Source organism: Somniosus microcephalus, unplaced genomic scaffold (assembly GCF_052327205.1).
Source record: "Somniosus microcephalus isolate GS21.2 unplaced genomic scaffold, FLI_Smic_1.0 unresolved_chr3, whole genome shotgun sequence".
Taxonomy (NCBI): Eukaryota; Metazoa; Chordata; class Chondrichthyes; order Squaliformes; family Somniosidae; genus Somniosus; species Somniosus microcephalus.
The window spans coordinates 2,514,218-2,534,653 of record NW_028225181.1 but is presented as its reverse complement, the minus strand read 5'-3'; the positions used below and the strand labels follow the sequence as shown (position 1 = coordinate 2,534,653).

The 20,436-nt window shown below is 52.7% G+C and overlaps 1 protein-coding gene across 1 annotated transcript in view; it reads left to right on the top strand.

Annotated features, from left to right (window-relative positions):
- Nucleotides 1-18,785, top strand: part of LOC147091172 (uncharacterized) — a 201,895-nt gene extending 183,110 nt beyond the window's left edge. The window contains exons 8-10 of the mRNA XM_085976668.1: nucleotides 15,472-15,561; nucleotides 16,870-16,985; nucleotides 18,605-18,785. Coding sequence (XP_085832794.1) covers nucleotides 15,472-15,561; nucleotides 16,870-16,985; nucleotides 18,605-18,703 — 305 coding nt within the window. The 3' untranslated portion in view covers nucleotides 18,704-18,785. The remainder of the gene's footprint in view (nucleotides 1-15,471; nucleotides 15,562-16,869; nucleotides 16,986-18,604) is intronic.
- Nucleotides 18,786-20,436: the final 1,651 nt, after the last annotated feature.

The following is a 20,436-nucleotide window of genomic DNA, read 5'->3' as shown; positions in this document are numbered from 1 at the left end:
TGGGGTGTAGTGTCTGAGGGGAGTGAGATTTAGTGTCTGAGGGGAGTGGGATGTAGTGCCTGAATGGAGTGGGATGTAGTGTCTGAGGGGATTGGGATGTAGTGTCTGAGGGGAGTGGGGTGTAGTGTCTGAGGGGAGTGGGATGGAGTGTCTGAGGGGAGTGGGATGTAGTGTCTGAGGGGAGTGGGATGTAGTGTCTGAGGGGAGTGGGATGTAGTGTCTGAGGGGAGTGGGATGTAGTGTCTGAGGGGAGTGGGATGTAGTGTCTGAGTGGAGTGGGATGTAGTAACTGAGGGGAGTGGGATGTAGTGTCTGAGGGGAGTGAGATGTAGTGTCTGAGGGGAGTGGGAGGTCGTGTCTGAGGGGAGTGGGATGTAGTGTCTGAGGGGAGTGGGATGTAGTGTCTGAGGGGAGTGGGATGTCGTGTCTGAGGGGAGTGGGATGTAGTGTCTGAGGGGAGTGGGATGTAGCGTCTGAGGGGAGTGGGATGTAGTATCTGAGGGGAGTGGGATGTAGAGTCTGAGGGAGTGGAATGTAGTGTCTGAGTGGAGTGGGATGTAGTATCTGAGGGGAGTGGGAGGTCGTGTCTGAGGGGAGTGGGATGTAGTGTCTGAGGGGAGTGGGATGTAGTGTCTGAGGGGAGTGGGATGTAGTGTCTGAGGGGAGTGGGATGTAGTGTCTGAGGGGTGTGGGATGTAGTGTCTGAGGGGAGTGGGATTTAGTGTCTGAGGGGAGTGGGATGTAGTATCTGAGGGGAGTGGGATGTAGTGTCTGAGGGGAGTGGGATGTAGTGTCTGATGGGAGTGGGATGTAGTGTCTGAGGGGAGTGGGGTGTAGTGTCTGAGGGGAGTGGGATGTAGTATCTGAGGGGAGTGGGATGTAGTACCTGAGGGAAGTGGGATGTAGTGACTGAGAGGAGTGGGATGTAGTGTCTGAGGGGAGTGGGATGTAGTGTCTGAGGGGAGTGGGATGTAGTGTCTGAGGGGAGTGGGATGTAGTGTCTGAAGGGAGTGGGATGTAGTGTCTGAGGGGAGTGGGTTGTAGTGTCTGAGGGGAGTGGGATGTACTCCCTGAGGGGAGTGGGATGCAGTGACTGAGGGGTGTGGGGTGTAGTGTCTGAGCGGAGTGGGATGTAGTGTCTGAGTGGAGTGGAATGTAGTGACTGAGGGGAGTGGGATGTAGTGTCTGAGGGGAGTGGGATGTAGTGACTGAGGGGAGTGGGATGTAGTGTCTGAGGGGAGTGGGATGTAGTGTCTGAGGGGAGTGGGATGTAGTGTCTGAGGGGAGTGGGATGCAGTGTCTGAGGGGAGTGGGATGTAGTGTCTGTGAGGAGTGGGATGTAGTGTCTGAGGGGAGTGGGATGTAGTGTCTGAGGGGAGTGGGATGTAGTGTCTGAGGTGAGTGGGATGTAGTGTCTGAGGAGAGTGGGATGTCGTGTCTGAGGGGAGTGGAATGCAGTGTCTGAGGTGAGTGGGATATAGTGTCTGAGGGGAGTGGGATGTAGTGTCTGAGGGGAGTGGGATGTAGTGTCTGAGGGGAGTGGGATGCCTTGTCTGAGGAAAGTGGGACGTAGTGTCTGAGGGGAGTGGGATGTAGTGTCTGAGGGGTTTGGGATGTAGTGTCTGAGGGGAGTGGGATGTAGTGTCTGAGGGGAGTGGGATGTAGTGTCTGAGGGGAGTGGGATGTAGTGTCTGAGGGGAGTGGGGTGTAGTGTCTGAGGGGAGTGGGAAGTAGTGTCTGAGGGGAGTGGGATGTAGTGTCTGAGGGGAGTGGGATGTAGTGTCTGAGGGGAGTGGGATGTAGTATCTGAGGGAAGTGGGATGTAGTGTCTGAGGGGAGTGGGATGTAGTGTCCGAGGGGAGTGGGATGTAGTGACTGAGGGGAGTGGGATGTCGTGTCTGAGGGGAGTGGGATTTAGTGTCTGAGGGGAGTGGGATGTAGTGTCTGAGGGGAGTGGGGTGTAGTGCCTGAGGGGAGTGGGATGTAGTGCCTGAGGGGAGAGGGATGTAGTGTCTGAGGGTAGTGGGATGTAGTGTCTGAGGGGAGTGGGGTGTAGTGTCTGAGGGGAGTTGGATGTAGTGTCTGAGGGGAGTGGGATGTAGTGTCTGAGGGGAGTGGGATGTAGTGTCTGCGGGGAGTGGGAGGTCGTGTCTAAGGGGCGTGGGATGTAGTGACTGAGGGGAGTGGGATGCAGTGTCTGAGGGGAGTGGGATGTAGTGACTGAGGGGAGTGGGATTTAGTGTCTGAGGGGAGTGGGATGTAGTGTCTGAGGAGAGTGGGATGTCGTCTCTGAGGGGAGTGGAATGTAGTGTCTGAGGGGAGTGGGGTGTCGTGTCTGAGGGGAGTGGGATGTAGTGTCTGAGGGGAGTGGGATGTAGTGTCTGAGGGGAGTGGGATGTAGTGTCTGAGGGGAGTGGGATGTAGTGTCTGAGGGGAGTGGAATGTAGTGTCTGAGAGGAGTGGGATGTCGTGTCTGAGGGGAGTGGGATGTAGTGTCTGAGGGGAGTGGGATGTAGTGTCTGAGGGGAGTGGGATGTAGTGTCTGAGGGGAGTGGGATGTAGTGTCTGAGGGGAGTTGGATGTAGTGTCTGAGGGGAGTGGGATGTAGTGTCTGAGGGGAGTGGGATGTAGTGTCTGAGGGGAGTGGTATGTAGTGTCTGAGGGGAGTGTGATGTATTGTCTGAAGAGAGTGGGATGTAGTGTCTGAGGGGAGTGGGATGTAGTGTCTGAGGGGAGTGGGATGTGGTGTCTGAGGGGAGTGGGATGTAGTGTCTGAGGGGAGCGGGATGTCGTGTCTGAGGGGAGTGGGAAGTTATGTCTGAGGGGAGTGGGATGTAGTGTCTGAGGGGAGTGGGTTGTAGTGTCTGAGGGGAGTGGGATGTACTCCCTGAGGGGAGTGGGATGCAGTGTTTGAGGGGAGTGGGATGCAGTGACTGAGGGGAGTGGGGTGTAATGTCTGAGCGGAGTGGGATGTAGTGTCTGAGGGGAGTGGAATGTAGTGACTGAGGGGAGTGGGATGTAGTGTCTGAGGAGAGTGGGATGTAGTGACTGAGGGGAGTGGGATGTAGTGTCTGAGGGGAGTGGGATGTAGTGTCTGAGGGGAGTGGGATGTAGTGTCTGAGCGGAGTGGGATGTCGTGTCTGAGTGGAGTGGAATGTAGTGTCTGAGGTGAGTGGGATATAGTGTCTGAGGGGAGTGGGATGTAGTGTCTGAGGGGAGTGGGATGTAGTGTCTGAGGGGAGTGGGATGTCTTGTCTGAGGGGAGTGGGAAGTAGTGTCTGAGGGGAGTGGGATGTAGTGTCTGAGGGGAGTGGGATGTAGTGTCTGAGGGGAGTGGGATGTAGTGTCTGAGGGGAGTGGGATGTAGTGTCTGAGGGGAGCGGGGTGTAGTGTCTGAGGGGAGTGGGATTTAGTGTCTGAGGGGAGTGGGATGTAGTGTCTGAGGGGAGTGGGATGTAGTGTCTAAGGGGAGTGGGATGTAGTGTCTGAGGGGAGTGGGGTGTAGTGTCTGAGGGGAGTGGGATGTAGTGTCTGAGGGGAGTGGGGTATAGTGTCTGAGGGGAGTGGGGTGTAGTGTCTGAGGGGAGTGAGATTTAGTGTCTGAGGGGAGTGGGATGTAGTGTCTGAATGGAGTGGGATGTAGTGTCTGAGGGGAGTGGGATGTATTGTCTGAGGGGAGTGGGGTGTAGTGTCTGAGGGGAGTGGGTTGTAGTGTCTGAGGGGAGTGGGATGTACTCCCTGAGGGGAGTGGGATGCAGTGACTGAGGGGAGTGGGGTGTAGTGTCTGGGCGGAGTGGGATGTAGTGTCTGAGTGGAGTGGAATGTAGTGACTGAGGGGAGTGGGATGTAGTGTCTGAGGGGAGTGGGATGTAGTGTCTGAGTGGAGTGGGATCTAGTGTCTGAGGGGAGTGGGATGTAGTGTCTGAGGGGAGTGGGGTGTAGTGTCTGAGGGGAATGGGAAGTAGTGTCTGAGGGGAGTGGGATGTAGTGTCTGAGGGGAGTGGGATGTAGTGTCTGAGGGGAGTGGGATGTAGTGTCTGAGGGAAGTGGGATGTAGTGTCTGAGGGGAGTGGGATGTAGTGTCCGAGGGGAGTGGGATGTAGTGACTGAGGGGAGTGGGATGTAGTGTCTGAGGGGAGTGGGATGTAGTGTCTGAGGGGAGTGGGATGTAGTGTCTGAGGGGAGTGGGGTGTAGTGACTGAGGGGAGTGGGATATAGTGTCTGAGGGGAGTGGGATGTCGTGTCTGAGGGGAGTAGGATGTAGTGTCTGAGGGGAGTGGGATGTAGTGTCTGAGGGGAGTGGGATGTAGTGTCTGAGGGGAGTGGGATGTAGTGTCTGAGGGGAGTGGAGTGTAGCGTCTGAGGGGAGTGGGATGTCGTGTCTGAGGGGAGTGGGATGTAGTGTCTGAGGGGAGTGGGATGTAGTGTCTGAGGGGAGTGGGATGTAGTGTCTGAGGGGAGTGGGATGTAGTGTCTGAGGGGAGTTGGATGTAGTGTCTGAGGGGAGTGGGATGTAGTGTCTGAGGGGAGTGGGATGCAGTGTCTGAGGGGAGTGGTATGTAGTGTCTGAGGGGAGTGTGATGTAGTGTCTGAAGAGAGTGGGATGTAGTATCTGAGGGGAGTGGGATGTAGTTTCTGAGGGGAGTTGGATGTGGTGTCTGAGGGGAGTGGGATGTAGTGTCTGAGGGGAGTGGGATGTCGTGTCTGAGGGGAGTGGGAAGTTATGTCTGAGGGGAGTGGAATGTAGTGTCTGAGGGGAGTGGGTTGTAGTGTCTGAGGGGAGTGGGATGTACTCCCTGAGGGGAGTGGGATGCAGTGTCTGAGGGGAGTGGGATGCAGTGACTGAGGGGAGTGGGGTGTAGTGTCTGAGCGGAGTGGGATGTAGTGTCTGAGGGGAGTGGAATGTAGTGACTGAGGGGAGTGGGATGTAGTGTCTGAGGGGAGTGGGATGTAGTGACTGAGGGGAGTGGGATGTAGTGTCTGAGGGGAGTGGGATGTAGTGTCTGAGGGGAGTGGGATGTAGTGTCTGAGGGGAGTGGGATGTCGTGTCTGAGTGGAGTGGGATGTAGCGTCTGAGGGGAGTGGGATGTAGTTTCTGAGGGGAGTGGGATGTGGTGTCTGAGGGGAGTGGGATGTAGTGTCTGAGGGGAGTGGGATGTCGTGTCTGAGGGGAGTGGGAAGTTATGTCTGAGGGGAGTGGAATGTAGTGTCTGAGGGGAGTGGGTTGTAGTGTCTGAGGGGAGTGGGATGTACTCCCTGAGGGGAGTGGGATGCAGTGTCTGAGGGGAGTGGGATGCAGTGACTGAGGGGAGTGGGGTGTAGTGTCTGAGCGGAGTGGGATGTAGTGTCTGAGGGGAGTGGAATGTAGTGACTGAGGGGAGTGGGATGTCGTGTCTGAGTGGAGTGGAATGTAGTGTCTGAGGTGATGGGATATAGTGTCTGAGGGGAGTGGGATGTAGTGTCTGAGGGGAGTGGGATGTAGTGTCTGAGGGGAGTGGGATGTCTTGTCTGAGGGGAGTGGGACGTAGTGTCTGAGGGGAGTGGGATGTAGTGTCTGAGGGGAGCGGGATGTAGTGTCTGAGGGGAGCGGGATGCAGTGTCTGAGGGGAGTGGGATGTAGTGTCTGAGGGGAGTGGGGTGTAGTTTCTGAGGGGAGTGGGATTTAGTGTCTGAGGGGAGTGGGATGTAGTGTCTGAGGGGAGTGGGATGTAGTGTCTGAGGGGAGTGGGATGTAGTGTCTGAGGGGAGTGGGGTGTAGTGTCTGAGGGGAGTGGGATGTAGTGTCTGAGGGGAGAGGTGTGTAGTGTCTGAGGGGAGTGGGGTGTAGTGTCTGAGGGGAGTGAGATTTAGTGTCTGAGGGGAGTGGGATGTAGTGTCTGAATGGAGTGGGATGTAGTGTCTGAGGGGAGTGTGATGTAGTGTCTGAGGGGAGTGGGGTGTAGTGTCTGAGGGGAGTGGGATGGAGTGTCTGAGGGGAGTGGGATGTAGTGTCTGAGGGGAGTGGGATGTAGTGTCTGAGGGGAGTGGGATGTAGTGTCTGAGGGGAGTGGGATGTAGTGTCTGAGGGGAGTGGGATGTAGTGTCTGAGGGGAGTGGGATGTAGTATCTGAGGGGAGTGGGATGTAGTGTCTGAGGGGAGTGAGATGTAGTGTCTGAGGGGAGTGGGAGGTCGTGTCTTAGGGGAGTGGGATGTAGTGTCTGAGGGGAGTGGGATGTAGTGTCTGAGGGGAGTGGGATGTCGTGTCTGAGGGGAGTGGGATGTAGTGTCTGAGGGGAGTGGGATGTAGCGTCTGAGGGGAGTGGGATGTAGTATCTGAGGGGAGTGGGATGTAGAATCTGAGGGAGTGGAATGTAGTGTCTGAGGGGTGTGGGATGTAGTGTCTGAGGGGAGTGGGAGTTCGTGTCTGAGGGGAGTGGGATGTAATGTCTGAGGGGAGTGGGATGTAGTGTCTGAGGGGAGTGGGATGTAGTGTCTGAGAGGAGTGGGATGTAGTGTCTGAGGGGAGTGGGATGTAGTGTCTGAGGCGTGTGGGATGTAGTGTCTGAGGGGAGAGGGATTTAGTGTCTGAGGGGAGTGGGATGTAGTGTCTGAGGGGAGTGGGATGTAGTGTCTGAGGGGAGTGGGATGTAGTGTCTGAGGGGAGTGGGATGTCGTGTCTGAGGGGAGTGGGGTGTAGTGTCTGAGGGGAGTGGGATGTAGTATCTGAGGGGAGTGGGATGTAGTACCTGAGGGAAGTGGGATGTAGTGACTGAGAGGAGTGGGATGTAGTGTCTGAGGGGAGTGGGATGTAGTGTCTGAGGGGAGTGGGATGTAGTGTCTGAGGGGAGTGGGATGTAGTGTCTGAAGGGAGTGGGATGTAGTGTCTGAGGGGAGTGGGTTGTAGTGTCTGAGGGGAGTGGGATGTACTCCCTGAGGGGAGTGGGATGCAGTGATTGAGGGGAGTGGGGTGTAGTGTCTGAGCGGAGTGGGATGTAGTGTCTGAGTGGAGTGGAATGTAGTGACTGAGGGGAGTGGGATGTAGTGTCTGAGGGGAGTGGGATGTAGTGACTGAGGGGAGTGGGATGTAGAGTCTGAGGGGAGTGGGATGTAGTATCTGAGGGGAGTGGGATGTAGTGTCTGAGGGGAGTGGGATGCAGTGTCTGAGGGGAGTGGGATGTAGTGTCTGTGAGGAGTGGGATGTAGTGTCTGAGGGGAGTGGGATGTAGTGTCTGAGGGGAGTGGGATGTAGTGTCTGAGGTGAGTGGGATGTAGTGTCTGAGGGGAGTGGGATGTCGTGTCTGAGGGGAGTGGAATGTAGTGTCTGAGGTGAGTGGGATATAGTGTCTGAGGGGAGTGGGATGTAGTGTCTGAGGTGAGTGGGATGTAGTGTCTGAGGGGAGTGGGATGCCTTGTCTGAGGGGAGTGGGACGTAGTGTCTGAGGGGAGTGGGATGTAGTGTCTGAGGGGAGTGGGATGTAGTGTCTGAGGGGAGTGGGATGTAGTGTCTGAGGGGAGTGGGATGTAGTGTCTGAGGGGAGTGGGATGTAGTGTCTGAGGGGAGTGGGGTGTAGTGTCTGAGGGGAGTGGGATGTAGTGTCTGAGGGGAGTGGGATGTCGTGTCTGAGGGGAGTGGAATGTAGTGTCTGAGGTGAGTGGGATGTAGTGTCTGAGGGGAGTGGGAATGTAGTGTCTGAGCGGAGTGGGATGTAGTGTCTGAGGGGAGTGGGATGTCGTGTCTGAGGGGAGTGGAACGTAGTGTCTGAGGGGAGTGGGACGTAGTGTCTGAGGGGAGTGGGATGTAGTGTCTGAGGGGAGTGGGAGGTAGTGTCTGAGGGGAGTGGGATGCAGTTACTGAGGGGAGTGGGATGTCGTGTCTGAGGGGAGTGGGATGTAGTGTCTGAGGGGAGTGGGATGTAGTGTCTGAGGGGAGTGGGATGTAGTGTCTGAGGGGAGTGGGATGTAGTGTCTGAGGGGAGTGGGATGTAGTGTCTGAGGGGAGTGGGATGTAGTGTCTGAGGGGAGTGGGATGCAGTGTCTGAGGGGAGTGGGATGTAGTGTCTGAGGGTGGTGAGATGTAGTGTCTGAGGGGAGTGGGATGTAGTGTTTGAGGGGAGTGGGATGTAGTGTCTGAGGGCAGTGGGATGTAGTTTCTGAGAGGAGTGGGATGTCGTGTCTGAGGGGAGTGGGATGTAGTGACTGAGGGGAGTGGGATGTAGTGACTGAGGGGAGTGGGATGTAGTGTCTGAGGGGAGTGGGATGTAGTGTCTGAGGGGAGTGGGACGTAGTGTCTGAGGGGAGTGGGATGTAGTGTCTGAGGGGAGTGGGATGTAGTGTCTGAGGGGAGTGGAATTTAGTGTCTGAGGGGAGTGGGATTTAGTGTCTCAGGGGAGAGGGGTGTAGTGACTGAGGGGAGTGGGATATAGTGTCTGAGAGGAGTGGGATGTCGTGTCTGAGGGGAGTGTGATGTAGTGTCTGAAGAGAGTGGGATGTAGTGTCTGAGGGGAGTGGGATGTGGTGTCTGAGGGGAGTGGGATGTAGTGTCTGAGGGGAGTGGGTTGTAGTGTCTGAGGGGAGTGGGATGTTGTGTCTGAGGGGAGTGGGATGTGGTGTCTGAGGGGAGTGGGATGTGGTGTCTGAGGGGAGTGGGATGTGGTGTCTGAGGGGAGTGGGATGTCGTGTCTGAGGGGAGCGGGATGTCGTGTCTGAGGGGAGTGGGATGTGGTGTCTGAGGGGAGTGGGATGTAGTGTCTGAGGGGAGTGGGTTGTAGTGTCTGAGGGGAGTGGGATGTACTCCCTGAGGGGAGTGGGATGCAGTGTCTGAGGGGAGTGGGATGCAGTGACTGAGGGGAGTGGGGTGTAGTGTCTGAGCGGAGTGGGATGTAGTGTCTGAGGGGAGTGGAATGTAGTGACTGAGGGGAGTGGGATGTAGTGTCTGAGGGGAGTGGGATGTAGTGACTGAGGGGAGTGGGATGTAGTGTCTGAGGGGAGTGGGATGTAGTGTCTGAGGGGAGTGGGATGTAGTGTCTGAGGGGAGTGGGATGTCGTGTCTGAGGGGAGTGGGATGTAGTGTCTGAGGGGAGTGGGATGTAGTGTCTGAGGGGAGTGGGATGCAGTGTCTGAGGGGAGTGGGATGTGGTGTCTGAGGGGAGTGGGATGTAGTGTCTGAGGGGAGTGGGATGTCGTGTCTGAGGGGAGTGGGAAGTTATGTCTGAGGGGAGTGGAATGTAGTGTCTGAGGGGAGTGGGTTGTAGTGTCTGAGGGGAGTGGGGTATAGAGTCTGAGGGGAGTGGGGTGTAGTGTCTGAGGGGAGTGAGATTTAGTGTCTGAGGGGAGTGGAATGTAGTGTCTGAATGGAGTGGGATGTAGTGTCTGAGGGGAGTGGGATGTATTGTCTGAGGGGAGTGGGGTGTAGTGTCTGAGGGGAGTGGGATGTAGTGACTGAGGGGAGTGGGATGTAGAGTCTGAGGGGAGTGGGATGTAGTATCTGAGGGGAGTGGGATGTAGTGTCTGAGGGGAGTGGGATGCAGTGTCTGAGGGGAGTGGGATGTAGTGTCTGTGAGGAGTGGGATGTAGTGTCTGAGGGGAGTGGGATGTAGTGTCTGAGGGGAGTGGGATGTAGTGTCTGAGGTGAGTGGGATGTAGTGTCTGAGGGGAGTGGGATGTCGTGTCTGAGGGGAGTGGAATGTAGTGTCTGAGGTGAGTGGGATATAGTGTCTGAGGGGAGTGGGATGTAGTGTCTGAGGTGAGTGGGATGTAGTGTCTGAGGGGAGTGGGATGCCTTGTCTGAGGGGAGTGGGACGTAGTGTCTGAGGGGAGTGGGATGTAGTGTCTGAGGGGAGTGGGATGTAGTGTCTGAGGGGAGTGGGATGTAGTGTCTGAGGGGAGTGGGATGTAGTGTCTGAGGGGAGTGGGATGTAGTGTCTGAGGGGAGTGGGGTGTAGTGTCTGAGGGGAGTGGGATGTAGTGTCTGAGGGGAGTGGGATGTCGTGTCTGAGGGGAGTGGAATGTAGTGTCTGAGGTGAGTGGGATGTAGTGTCTGAGGGGAGTGGGAATGTAGTGTCTGAGCGGAGTGGGATGTAGTGTCTGAGGGGAGTGGGATGTCGTGTCTGAGGGGAGTGGAACGTAGTGTCTGAGGGGAGTGGGACGTAGTGTCTGAGGGGAGTGGGATGTAGTGTCTGAGGGGAGTGGGAGGTAGTGTCTGAGGGGAGTGGGATGCAGTTACTGAGGGGAGTGGGATGTCGTGTCTGAGGGGAGTGGGATGTAGTGTCTGAGGGGAGTGGGATGTAGTGTCTGAGGGGAGTGGGATGTAGTGTCTGAGGGGAGTGGGATGTAGTGTCTGAGGGGAGTGGGATGTAGTGTCTGAGGGGAGTGGGATGTAGTGTCTGAGGGGAGTGGGATGCAGTGTCTGAGGGGAGTGGGATGTAGTGTCTGAGGGTGGTGAGATGTAGTGTCTGAGGGGAGTGGGATGTAGTGTTTGAGGGGAGTGGGATGTAGTGTCTGAGGGCAGTGGGATGTAGTTTCTGAGAGGAGTGGGATGTCGTGTCTGAGGGGAGTGGGATGTAGTGACTGAGGGGAGTGGGATGTAGTGACTGAGGGGAGTGGGATGTAGTGTCTGAGGGGAGTGGGATGTAGTGTCTGAGGGGAGTGGGACGTAGTGTCTGAGGGGAGTGGGATGTAGTGTCTGAGGGGAGTGGGATGTAGTGTCTGAGGGGAGTGGAATTTAGTGTCTGAGGGGAGTGGGATTTAGTGTCTCAGGGGAGAGGGGTGTAGTGACTGAGGGGAGTGGGATATAGTGTCTGAGAGGAGTGGGATGTCGTGTCTGAGGGGAGTGTGATGTAGTGTCTGAAGAGAGTGGGATGTAGTGTCTGAGGGGAGTGGGATGTGGTGTCTGAGGGGAGTGGGATGTAGTGTCTGAGGGGAGTGGGTTGTAGTGTCTGAGGGGAGTGGGATGTTGTGTCTGAGGGGAGTGGGATGTGGTGTCTGAGGGGAGTGGGATGTGGTGTCTGAGGGGAGTGGGATGTGGTGTCTGAGGGGAGTGGGATGTCGTGTCTGAGGGGAGCGGGATGTCGTGTCTGAGGGGAGTGGGATGTGGTGTCTGAGGGGAGTGGGATGTAGTGTCTGAGGGGAGTGGGTTGTAGTGTCTGAGGGGAGTGGGATGTACTCCCTGAGGGGAGTGGGATGCAGTGTCTGAGGGGAGTGGGATGCAGTGACTGAGGGGAGTGGGGTGTAGTGTCTGAGCGGAGTGGGATGTAGTGTCTGAGGGGAGTGGAATGTAGTGACTGAGGGGAGTGGGATGTAGTGTCTGAGGGGAGTGGGATGTAGTGACTGAGGGGAGTGGGATGTAGTGTCTGAGGGGAGTGGGATGTAGTGTCTGAGGGGAGTGGGATGTAGTGTCTGAGGGGAGTGGGATGTCGTGTCTGAGGGGAGTGGGATGTAGTGTCTGAGGGGAGTGGGATGTAGTGTCTGAGGGGAGTGGGATGCAGTGTCTGAGGGGAGTGGGATGTGGTGTCTGAGGGGAGTGGGATGTAGTGTCTGAGGGGAGTGGGATGTCGTGTCTGAGGGGAGTGGGAAGTTATGTCTGAGGGGAGTGGAATGTAGTGTCTGAGGGGAGTGGGTTGTAGTGTCTGAGGGGAGTGGGGTATAGAGTCTGAGGGGAGTGGGGTGTAGTGTCTGAGGGGAGTGAGATTTAGTGTCTGAGGGGAGTGGAATGTAGTGTCTGAATGGAGTGGGATGTAGTGTCTGAGGGGAGTGGGATGTATTGTCTGAGGGGAGTGGGGTGTAGTGTCTGAGGGGAGTGGGATGTAGTGTCTGAGGGGAGTGGGATGTAGTGTCTGAGGGGAGTGGGATGTAGTGTCTGAGGGGAGTGGGATGTAGTGTCTGAGGGGAGTGGGATGTAGTGTCTGAGGGGAGTGGGATGTAGTATCTGAGGGGAGTGGGATGTAGTGTCTGAGGAGAGTGGGATGTAGTGTCTGAGGGGAGTGGGAGGTCGTGTCTGAGGGGAGTGGGATGTAGTGTCTGAGGGGAGTGGGATGTAGTGTCTGAGGGGAGTGGGATGTCGTGTCTGAGGGGAGTGGGATGTAGTGTCTGAGGGGAGTGGGATGTAGTGTCTGAGGGGAGTGGGATGTAGTGTCTGAGGGGAGTGGGATGTAGTGTCTGAGGGGAGTGGGATGTAGTATCTGAGGGGAGTGGGATGTAGAGTCTGAGGGAGTGGGATGTAGTGTCTGAGGGGAGTGGGATGTAGTGTCTGAGGGGAGTGGGAGGTCGTGTCTGAGGGGAGTGGGATGTAGTGTCTGAGGGGAGTGAGATGTAGTGTCTGAGGGGAGTGGGATGTAGTGTCTGAGGGGAGTGGGATGTAGTGTCTGAGGGGAGTGGGATGTAGTGTCTGAGGGGAGTGGGATGTAGTGTCTGAGGGGTGTGGGATGTAGTGTCTGAGGGGAGTGGGATTTAGTGTCTGAGGGGAGTGGGATGTAGTGTCTGAGGGGAGTGGGATGTAGTGTCTGAGGGGAGTGGGATGTAGTGTCTGAGGGGAGTGGGATGTAGTGTCTGAGGGGAGTGGGATGTAGTATCTGAGGGGAGTATGATGTAGTACCTGAGGGAAGTGGGATGTAGTGACTGAGAGGAGTGGGATGTAGTGTCTGAGTGGAGTGGGATGTAGTGTCTGAGGGGAGTGGGATGTAGTGTCTGAGGGGAGTGGGATGTAGTGACTGAGAGGAGCGGGATGTCGTGTCTGAGGGAAGTGGACAGCTGTGACTATGCGGAGTGGGATGCAGTGACTGAGGGAAGTGGACAGGTGTGACTGAGAGGAGTGGGATGCAGTGACTGAGGGAAGTGGACAGCTGTGACTGAGTGGAGTGGGATGTAGTGACTGAGGGGTGTGGGATGTAGTGACTGAGGGGAGTGGAATGTAGTGACTGAATGTGGTGTGATGTAGTGACTGAGGGGGAGTACGTTATCGTCACTTCAGGAGTTGGCTGTAGTGGATCAGGTGACTGGGGTCACATGACTATGGGTTATTTAAAGCCTGGAGTCTGGCATTCTCCGGACTCCTGTATCAGCCTGATGATGTGTTCGGTGCTCCCCCACTCCTTCACTCTCCCGTGTTTCGTGGCCTTTATTATAGATCCAGAGACAATCCCGACTCAAGAACCCGAGGAACAAACATCTGAAAAATCTACTGAGAAATCGTCCTCTGTCCCATCGGGGTCTTCAGCCTCTGGTATCATTCTGGTGTGGTTCCTTCAAACAGATACTGCACCCAATGTGGCTCCTGAAATGCTCAGTCCCTGAGAATCACCCAGTCTCGAATGAGATATTTCTCAAAGGACAGATTGCCCCGCACTCTATCCAAGATTCCTCGGATTTATCATTTGAGATCAGGGTGAACAGTCAGGAAAGGTGCCAGAACCGGATATGACTGAGAGAATCAGTGGTGGAGTCGGTGTCCTTTGAGGAAGGGGCAGTACCGCTGGAGCTTGTGATACCAGAAGGGTTTGTTTCTGACACTGGGCGACAGAATTGGAGGCGTGGAATTCACAGCACAGAAACAGGCCTTTCGGCCCATCTGATCCATGCTAGTGTTTAGGCTCCATACAAGTCTCCTCCCACCTTGCATCATCTCACCGTATCAGTAGAAACTCCTATTGCTTTCTCCGCCTCGAATTTATCTAGCTTCCCCTTAAATTCATCCATGATATTCGCCTCAACTACTCCTTGTAGGGAGCTTCACATGCTCACCACTCTCTGGATAAAGGAGTTTCTCCTGAATTCCCTATAAGATATATTAGTGACTATCTTATATTTATGGCCCCTAATTTTTGACACCTCCACAAGTGGAAAGAACCTCACTAGGTCTAACCTCTGAAACCCTTCATAATTATAATGACCTTTATCATGTCCCCCCTCAGCCTTCTCTTGTCTGGAGAATATAATCCCCAGCCTTTTCAATCATTCCTGACAGTTGTACCTTCCCAGTTCTGGGATCATCCTTGTAAACCTTGTTTTTGCACCTTCTCCAGTGCCTCTATATCCTTTTCATATTTCGTATATAGAGACCAGAACAGTGCACAATGCTCCAGGTGTGGTCTAACCAAAGTATATGGGGACCAGAACAGTGCACAATGCTCCAGGTGTGTTCTAACCAAGGAATATGGAGACCAGAACTGTGCAGAGCACTCCAAGTGTGGCTTAACCAAGGTTCTATGTAAATTTAACATAACTTCCCCGCATTCCAATTCAATTACTCTAGAAATGAACTCCAGTGCTTTGTTTGAAATGCGATTTACAACACATGGAATCGCAGCAGACATATTTGCCTTGGACTAAACCTTGAACTAAGATCCATTATTCCCACATCAAAAAATCTGGGATAGCGGCAATGTATGAAGGGACAGCTTCAAAATGAATGCCACCAGACACAATCTGAGGGAATAATTCTACCGGAAACTTTCTTGATATGACGGTTCCCGATATGAGATGTTATATTTTGTGCATATGGATTTTCACAAGTCATTTGATAAAGCGCCACACAAGAGCCTTGTTGTGATAGTTAAGGCACGTTATGTTAACAAGAAACAGATTAGAGGATGGAGGGATCCCATGATTCGTTGCTTGTCACTATGTGTTCCACATGGCAGGACGGGTAATAGGTTGTCAACTTTTCCCTACAACTCTCTCTCTCTTCCTGTCTCTCTCTCTCTCTCTCTGACTCTTTTTCACTCCCTCTCTTTCTCTCTCGCTCTATATCTGTCTGTCACCCTCTGTCTATCTTTCTCTCCCTCTGTCTGTCTCTCTCACTCTCTATCTCTCTCTCTGTCTCTATTTATTTGTCTCTGTCTCTCTAGCTCATTCTCTCTCTCTTTCTGTTCATTCTTTGTCTCTTTTCCTTCGTCTCTCTCTCTCTTTTTCTGGCTGTCTCTGTCTCCCTCTCTATCTACCTATTTCTCTTTTTCTCTCTCTCTCAATCTGTCTCCATTCCTCCCCGACTTTATCTTACGTTATCAGTCTTTCTTTCTCTCCGTCATTCTCTGTCTCTCTCCGTGTGTCTGTCGCTATCTTTCTCCCTCTTCCTCACTCTCTCACACTCCCCGTCTTTCTTTCTCTCTCTATCCCCGTCTCTCTCTCTCCCCATATATTGCTCTTTCTCTCTCTCTCTCACTTTCTGTCTCTGACCCTCTCATTCAGTTTCTCTCCCTCTTTTTTCCCTCTCTCTCTGGCTCTCTGTCACTACCTTCACTCTTTCTCTCTCTGTTTCCAAGACTCCCTCTGTGTGTCTCTATAACTCATTCTCCCATGTCTGTCTCTCTCTACATATATTTATCCATCTCTCTCTGTCTATTGATCCTTCAGTCCTGAAATGTCTCTTGTCTCGGTGCCCATCAGTTCAATGCCTGGCCCGGCGCTGTGCTAGACCCAGATCGAGCAGGAAGATCCACTCTTGACCCAGGGCTCGTTCTCCATCCTCCAGTTACCATGTGGCTGATCTTTCATTACAGATTCGGTGAAGACGACAAGTCGTGGAGCCAATGGAGGGTCGACATCAGAAGCTGAGTGCAAGCCGTCAGAGGAGGGACATTCAAGGCCAGGTATCAGCCGGCTTCTGGTAGGACCCATCCAATCAGACTATTCCAGGGTCCAATCCCGGAAACATTCAGTCCCTGACGACACCCTCGGACATTCAGCTATGGAACCTCCCAAATATCCTGCTTTATAATTTGACAGTTCAGTCCCAGTCTCTCCCAATATTAACTACGTAGAATAGAACTGGCCATTCTTCCCAAATGGTCCATGCCAGGGTTTACACTCCACACGAGCCTCCTGCCACCTCTGTTCATCTAACGCTATCAACATATCCTACTATTCCTCTCTCCCTCATATGTTTATCTAGCTTCCCTTAAATGCATCTATGCTATTCACCTCAACTACTCCCTTTGTTAGCATGTTCCACATTCTCACAACTCTCTGGGTAAAGAAGCACAGGAAACTTCGTGATATCCGGCACTGACGGGACCAAGCTGCTGCCGATCGATCAAAACTTCCGGATAGAACAGCGCTAATGTTGAGGAATACGGAGGTTTTCATCGCCGTATCTGACAACAAACACTGTTGCTTAGCAACAGCTTGTAAACACTGGGCCCGTACCTTGGAAGCGTCTCTGAAGCTGTTGCTAAGCTACAGAGATGCTTTCCAGAGCCTGACTGTTATAAAAATGCTAGGAGAAGAAAAAAAACCTAACCAAAACGGCTGCTGATTTCTGCTGTTAGATCGAGGTTTCCGGACATACAACCTCCGGACAAACCAAAGTTTCCTGTATCTCCTGAATTCCCTGTTGGATTTATTAGTGGCCATCTTATATGTATGCGCACTAGTTCTGGACGCTCCCACAAAAGGAAACATCTTCTTTACATCTACCATATCAAAACCTCTTCAGAATTTTAAAGACCTCTATCCAGTAATCCCTCAGCCTTCTCTTTTCGAGAGAAAAGAGCCCCAAACTTCTCACTCTTTCTTTGAAACCACTCCCCCTCCCATTTGCTGTGCTTCTTTTGACTGTGAGGAGTTAGGAGCCGGAGTGGGTCCTCATTTATTGCCCCTCCCCAGTGCCCTGGAATTTGTAGCTGTGGGGCTGCCTTCTCGAGCTGCTGTGGAGAATTGTGGTGGTCGGGTCAGAGGGTGCTTTGTGAAACCAGCGACTGGGCCTGGAATTGTACACACAGATCCACGTTCCCTGGTTCAGCTTCCAGAACAGAAGGTCCTCAGTTGGACCTGCACTCCGGGTTTGCCGTCTCTATGCCCCCTCCCTGTACCCGGTTTTTATTTCTGCCTCTAACTCTGCTCGGCATTGGGCGGGGTTTGGGCATTTTGGCTGAAGCCTTTTCCACTTAATGTTCCAGGGGTGCTGAAGTTGTCGAAGGAGGAGTGTGAGAAGGTCAGTGCCGAGGTCCAAGTGATGTACATCGGCAAAAACAAACTGGACACCCCCGCGAAAAAGGAAGCCTATCTCCGGCAGGTGAGGGAGTTATTCTTCATTCATTCTCGGGTGTGCCGGCACTGATTGACCAACACCAGTTGGCATTGATTGACCAACTCCAGCTGTCATTGACTGACCAACACCAGTTAGCACTGATTGACCAGCTCCCGCTGTCATTGATTGACCAACACCAGTTGGCATTATTTGACCAGCACCAGTTGTCATTCATTGACTGTACCTAGTTGACAATGATTGACCAACTCCAGCTGTCATTGATTGACCAACTCCAGTTGGCATTAATTGACCAACACCAGTTGGAATTGATTGACCGTACCTAGTTGGCATTGACTGACCAACACCAGTTGGCATTGATTGGCATCACCAGTTGGCATTGATTGACCATCCCCAGTTGGCATTGATTGGCCATCCCCAGTTGGCATTGATTGACCATCCCCAGTTGGCATTGATTGACTATCTCCAGTTGGCATTGATTGACTATCCCCAGTTGGCATCGTTTGATCATCCCTAGTTAGCATTGATTGACCAACACCAGTTAGCATTGATTGACCATCCCCAGTTGGCATCGTTTGATCATCCCCATTTGGCATCGTTTGATCAACCCTAGTTAGCATTGATTGACCATCCCCAGTTGGCATTGATTGACTATCCCCAGTTGGCATCGTTTGATCATCACCATTTGGCATCGTTTGATCATCCCTACTTAGTATTGATTGACCATCCCCAGTTGGCATTGATTGACTATCCCCAGTTGGCTTCGTTTGATCATCCCTAGTTGGCATCGTTTGATCATCCCTACTTAGCATTGATTGACAATCCCCAGTTGACATTAATTGGCCATTCCCAGTTGGCATTGATTGACCATCCCCAGTTGGCATTGATTGACCATCCACAGTTGGCATTGATTGACCATCGCCAGTTGGCATCGTTTGATCATCCCTACTTAGCATTGATTGACCATCCCCAGTTGGCATTGATTGACCATCCCCAGTTGGCATCGTTTGATCATCCCCAGTTGGTATCGTTTGATCATCCCCAGTTGGCATCGTTTGATCATCCCTACTTAGCATTGATTGACAATCCCCAGTTGGCATTAATTGGCCATTCCCAGTTGGCATTGATTGACCATCGCCAGTTGGCATTGATTGAACATTCCCAGTTGCCTTTGATTGACCATCCCCAGTTGGCATTCAATGAACATTCCCAGTTGGGATTGATTAACCATCCCCAGTTGGACTGGTGTTAAGGATAGCGGATTCCCCTTTTGTTAAGTGGAGCGCTATCCCTGGTTTTAAGAGGGAGGGTGTCCCCTTGTGTTAAGAGGGAGGTAGTCGCCTGGTGTTAAGGGGAGAGGCGACGTCTGGTGTTAAGTGGAGGGGATTGATCTGGTGTTAAGTGGAGGGGAGTCCTCTGGTGTTAAGGGGGAGAGGATTCCCTGGTGTAAGGGGAGTGGATGGCGTGATGATAAGGGGAGCGGAGTCGCCTGGTTTTAAGGGGGAGGGGATTCGCTGGTGTTAATGTTAGGGGATTCCCTATGTTTTAGGGACTCGGTGATGTTCCCTGAGAGCCCCTGTTAATGTACGGTGTAACTGCGACACCTTTCTATTGGACCTCACTGAGGGACATCCGTCCATTCCCAGGTACAAGACATGCTGAAAGACCACCTCCCATGCAAGAAACTCGCGCTGCAGTTTCACGGAGAACAGGAGGATGAAGCTGGAAAGAAGAAACGGAAATGACCCGGCAGATCAGGGATTGACAGCGGGTGAACTTCAACCCGAATCTGGGCACATTGACAGCGTCCAGGAGCAGCGGGGGGGGGAGGGGGCTGTTGAGGATGGGGGTGATTGGGTGGGGTGAATAGTGTGAGGTGGGCGGGGCTGGGTGAGTGGGGACAGGGAGTGGGGTGGGGGTTGAGGTGAGTTGTGGTGGGAAATGGGTGGGATGAGTGGGGTCAGGGGATAGGGTAGGGATTCGGGTTGAGTGCTGTCAGGGATGGGGGATGGGGTGAGATTTATGGGGCCGGGGTGAGTGGCCACAGGGAGTGTGGTCAGGGGCTGGGGTCAGTGTGTTGAGGTGGGGGTGGGATGAGTGGTGTGAGGGTTGGGGCGCGGTGAGTGGTGTCAGGGGGTGGTGTCAGGTTTTGGATGAGTGGAATGAGGTGGGTGGGAGGAGTGGGGGGGGATGGGGTGAATGGGATGTGGGGTGAGTGGGGTCAGGGGCAGGTGTGGTGTGAGGGGGTGTGAGGGGCTGGGATGGGGTGAGTGGTATCAGGGAGTGGTGTCAGGTTTTGGGTGAGTGGGGTGAGGTGGGTGTGATGAGTGGGGATTGGGTGGCTGGGATGTGGGTTGTGTGGGGTCAGGAGTGGTGTCAGGGATTTGGGTCAGGGGGTGAGGGTCAGTGGGTGGGGTGAGGTGGGGTCAGTGATTTGAAGTGGTGGGGTGAGTGCGGTCAGAGGGTGGGGTGTGTGGGCTGAAGTGGGTGGGAATATTGGGGTGTGTTGTGTTGAGTTTTCTCATTGAATTGTTCCTAATGGACAGTGTCCAGGAGCGGTGGTGTGCGGTGTTTAAAAGCGATTTAAAATGTGTTAAACGGAGTCGAAAAGCAGTTTAATAAGGAGTTTAAAAGGAGTTTAATAAGAGATTTTAAAGGTTTTTAAAAGGAGTTTAAAAGGTGTTTATTAAGAGGTTTAAATGTTTTTTAAAAGGAGTTTAATAAGGAGTTTAAAAGGTGTTTAAAAGGAGTTTATTAAGGGGTTTAAAGGGTTTTTAAAAGGAATTTCAACTGTTTAGAAGTTGTTTAAAAGGAGTTTATTAATGGGTTTAATGGTGTTTAAAAGCAGTTTAATGTAGGATTTAAAATGTGTTAAACGGAGTCGAAAAGCAGTTTAATAAGGAGTTTAATAGGTGTTTAAAAGGAGTTTATTAAGGGGTTTAAATGGTTTTCAAAAGGAGTTTAATAAGGAGTTTAAAAGGAGTTTAAAAGGAGCTTATTAAGGAGTTTATTAAGGGGTTTAAATGGTTTTTAAAAGGAGTTTAAAAGGTGTTTAAAAGGAGTTTATTAAAGGGTTTAAATGGGTTTTAAAAGGAGTTTAATAAGGAGTTTAAACGATTTTGAATAGGAGTTTAATAAGGTGTTTAGAAATGTTTAAAAGGAGTTTATTAATGGGTTTAATGGTGTTTAAAAGCAGTTTAATGTAGGATTTAAAAGGCGTTTAAAATGTTTTTTAGGGATTTATAAGGAATTTAAAAGGGTTTTAAAAAGTCTGTAAACGGGGCTTTTAAATGGTTTTGGAAGGAAAGGTTTAATCAGATTGCCCTGAGGTGTTAATGTAATACTGGTGATGGGGTTTCTTTATATTGTGGTAATGTCGCTTTGAGCCTTTGTTTGTTGAGTAGGGAAGTAAGATTCTTCAGTGGGAATATCTTCACACAGTGAGAAACAGACAGTGATACTAAGGTTGTAACCATCT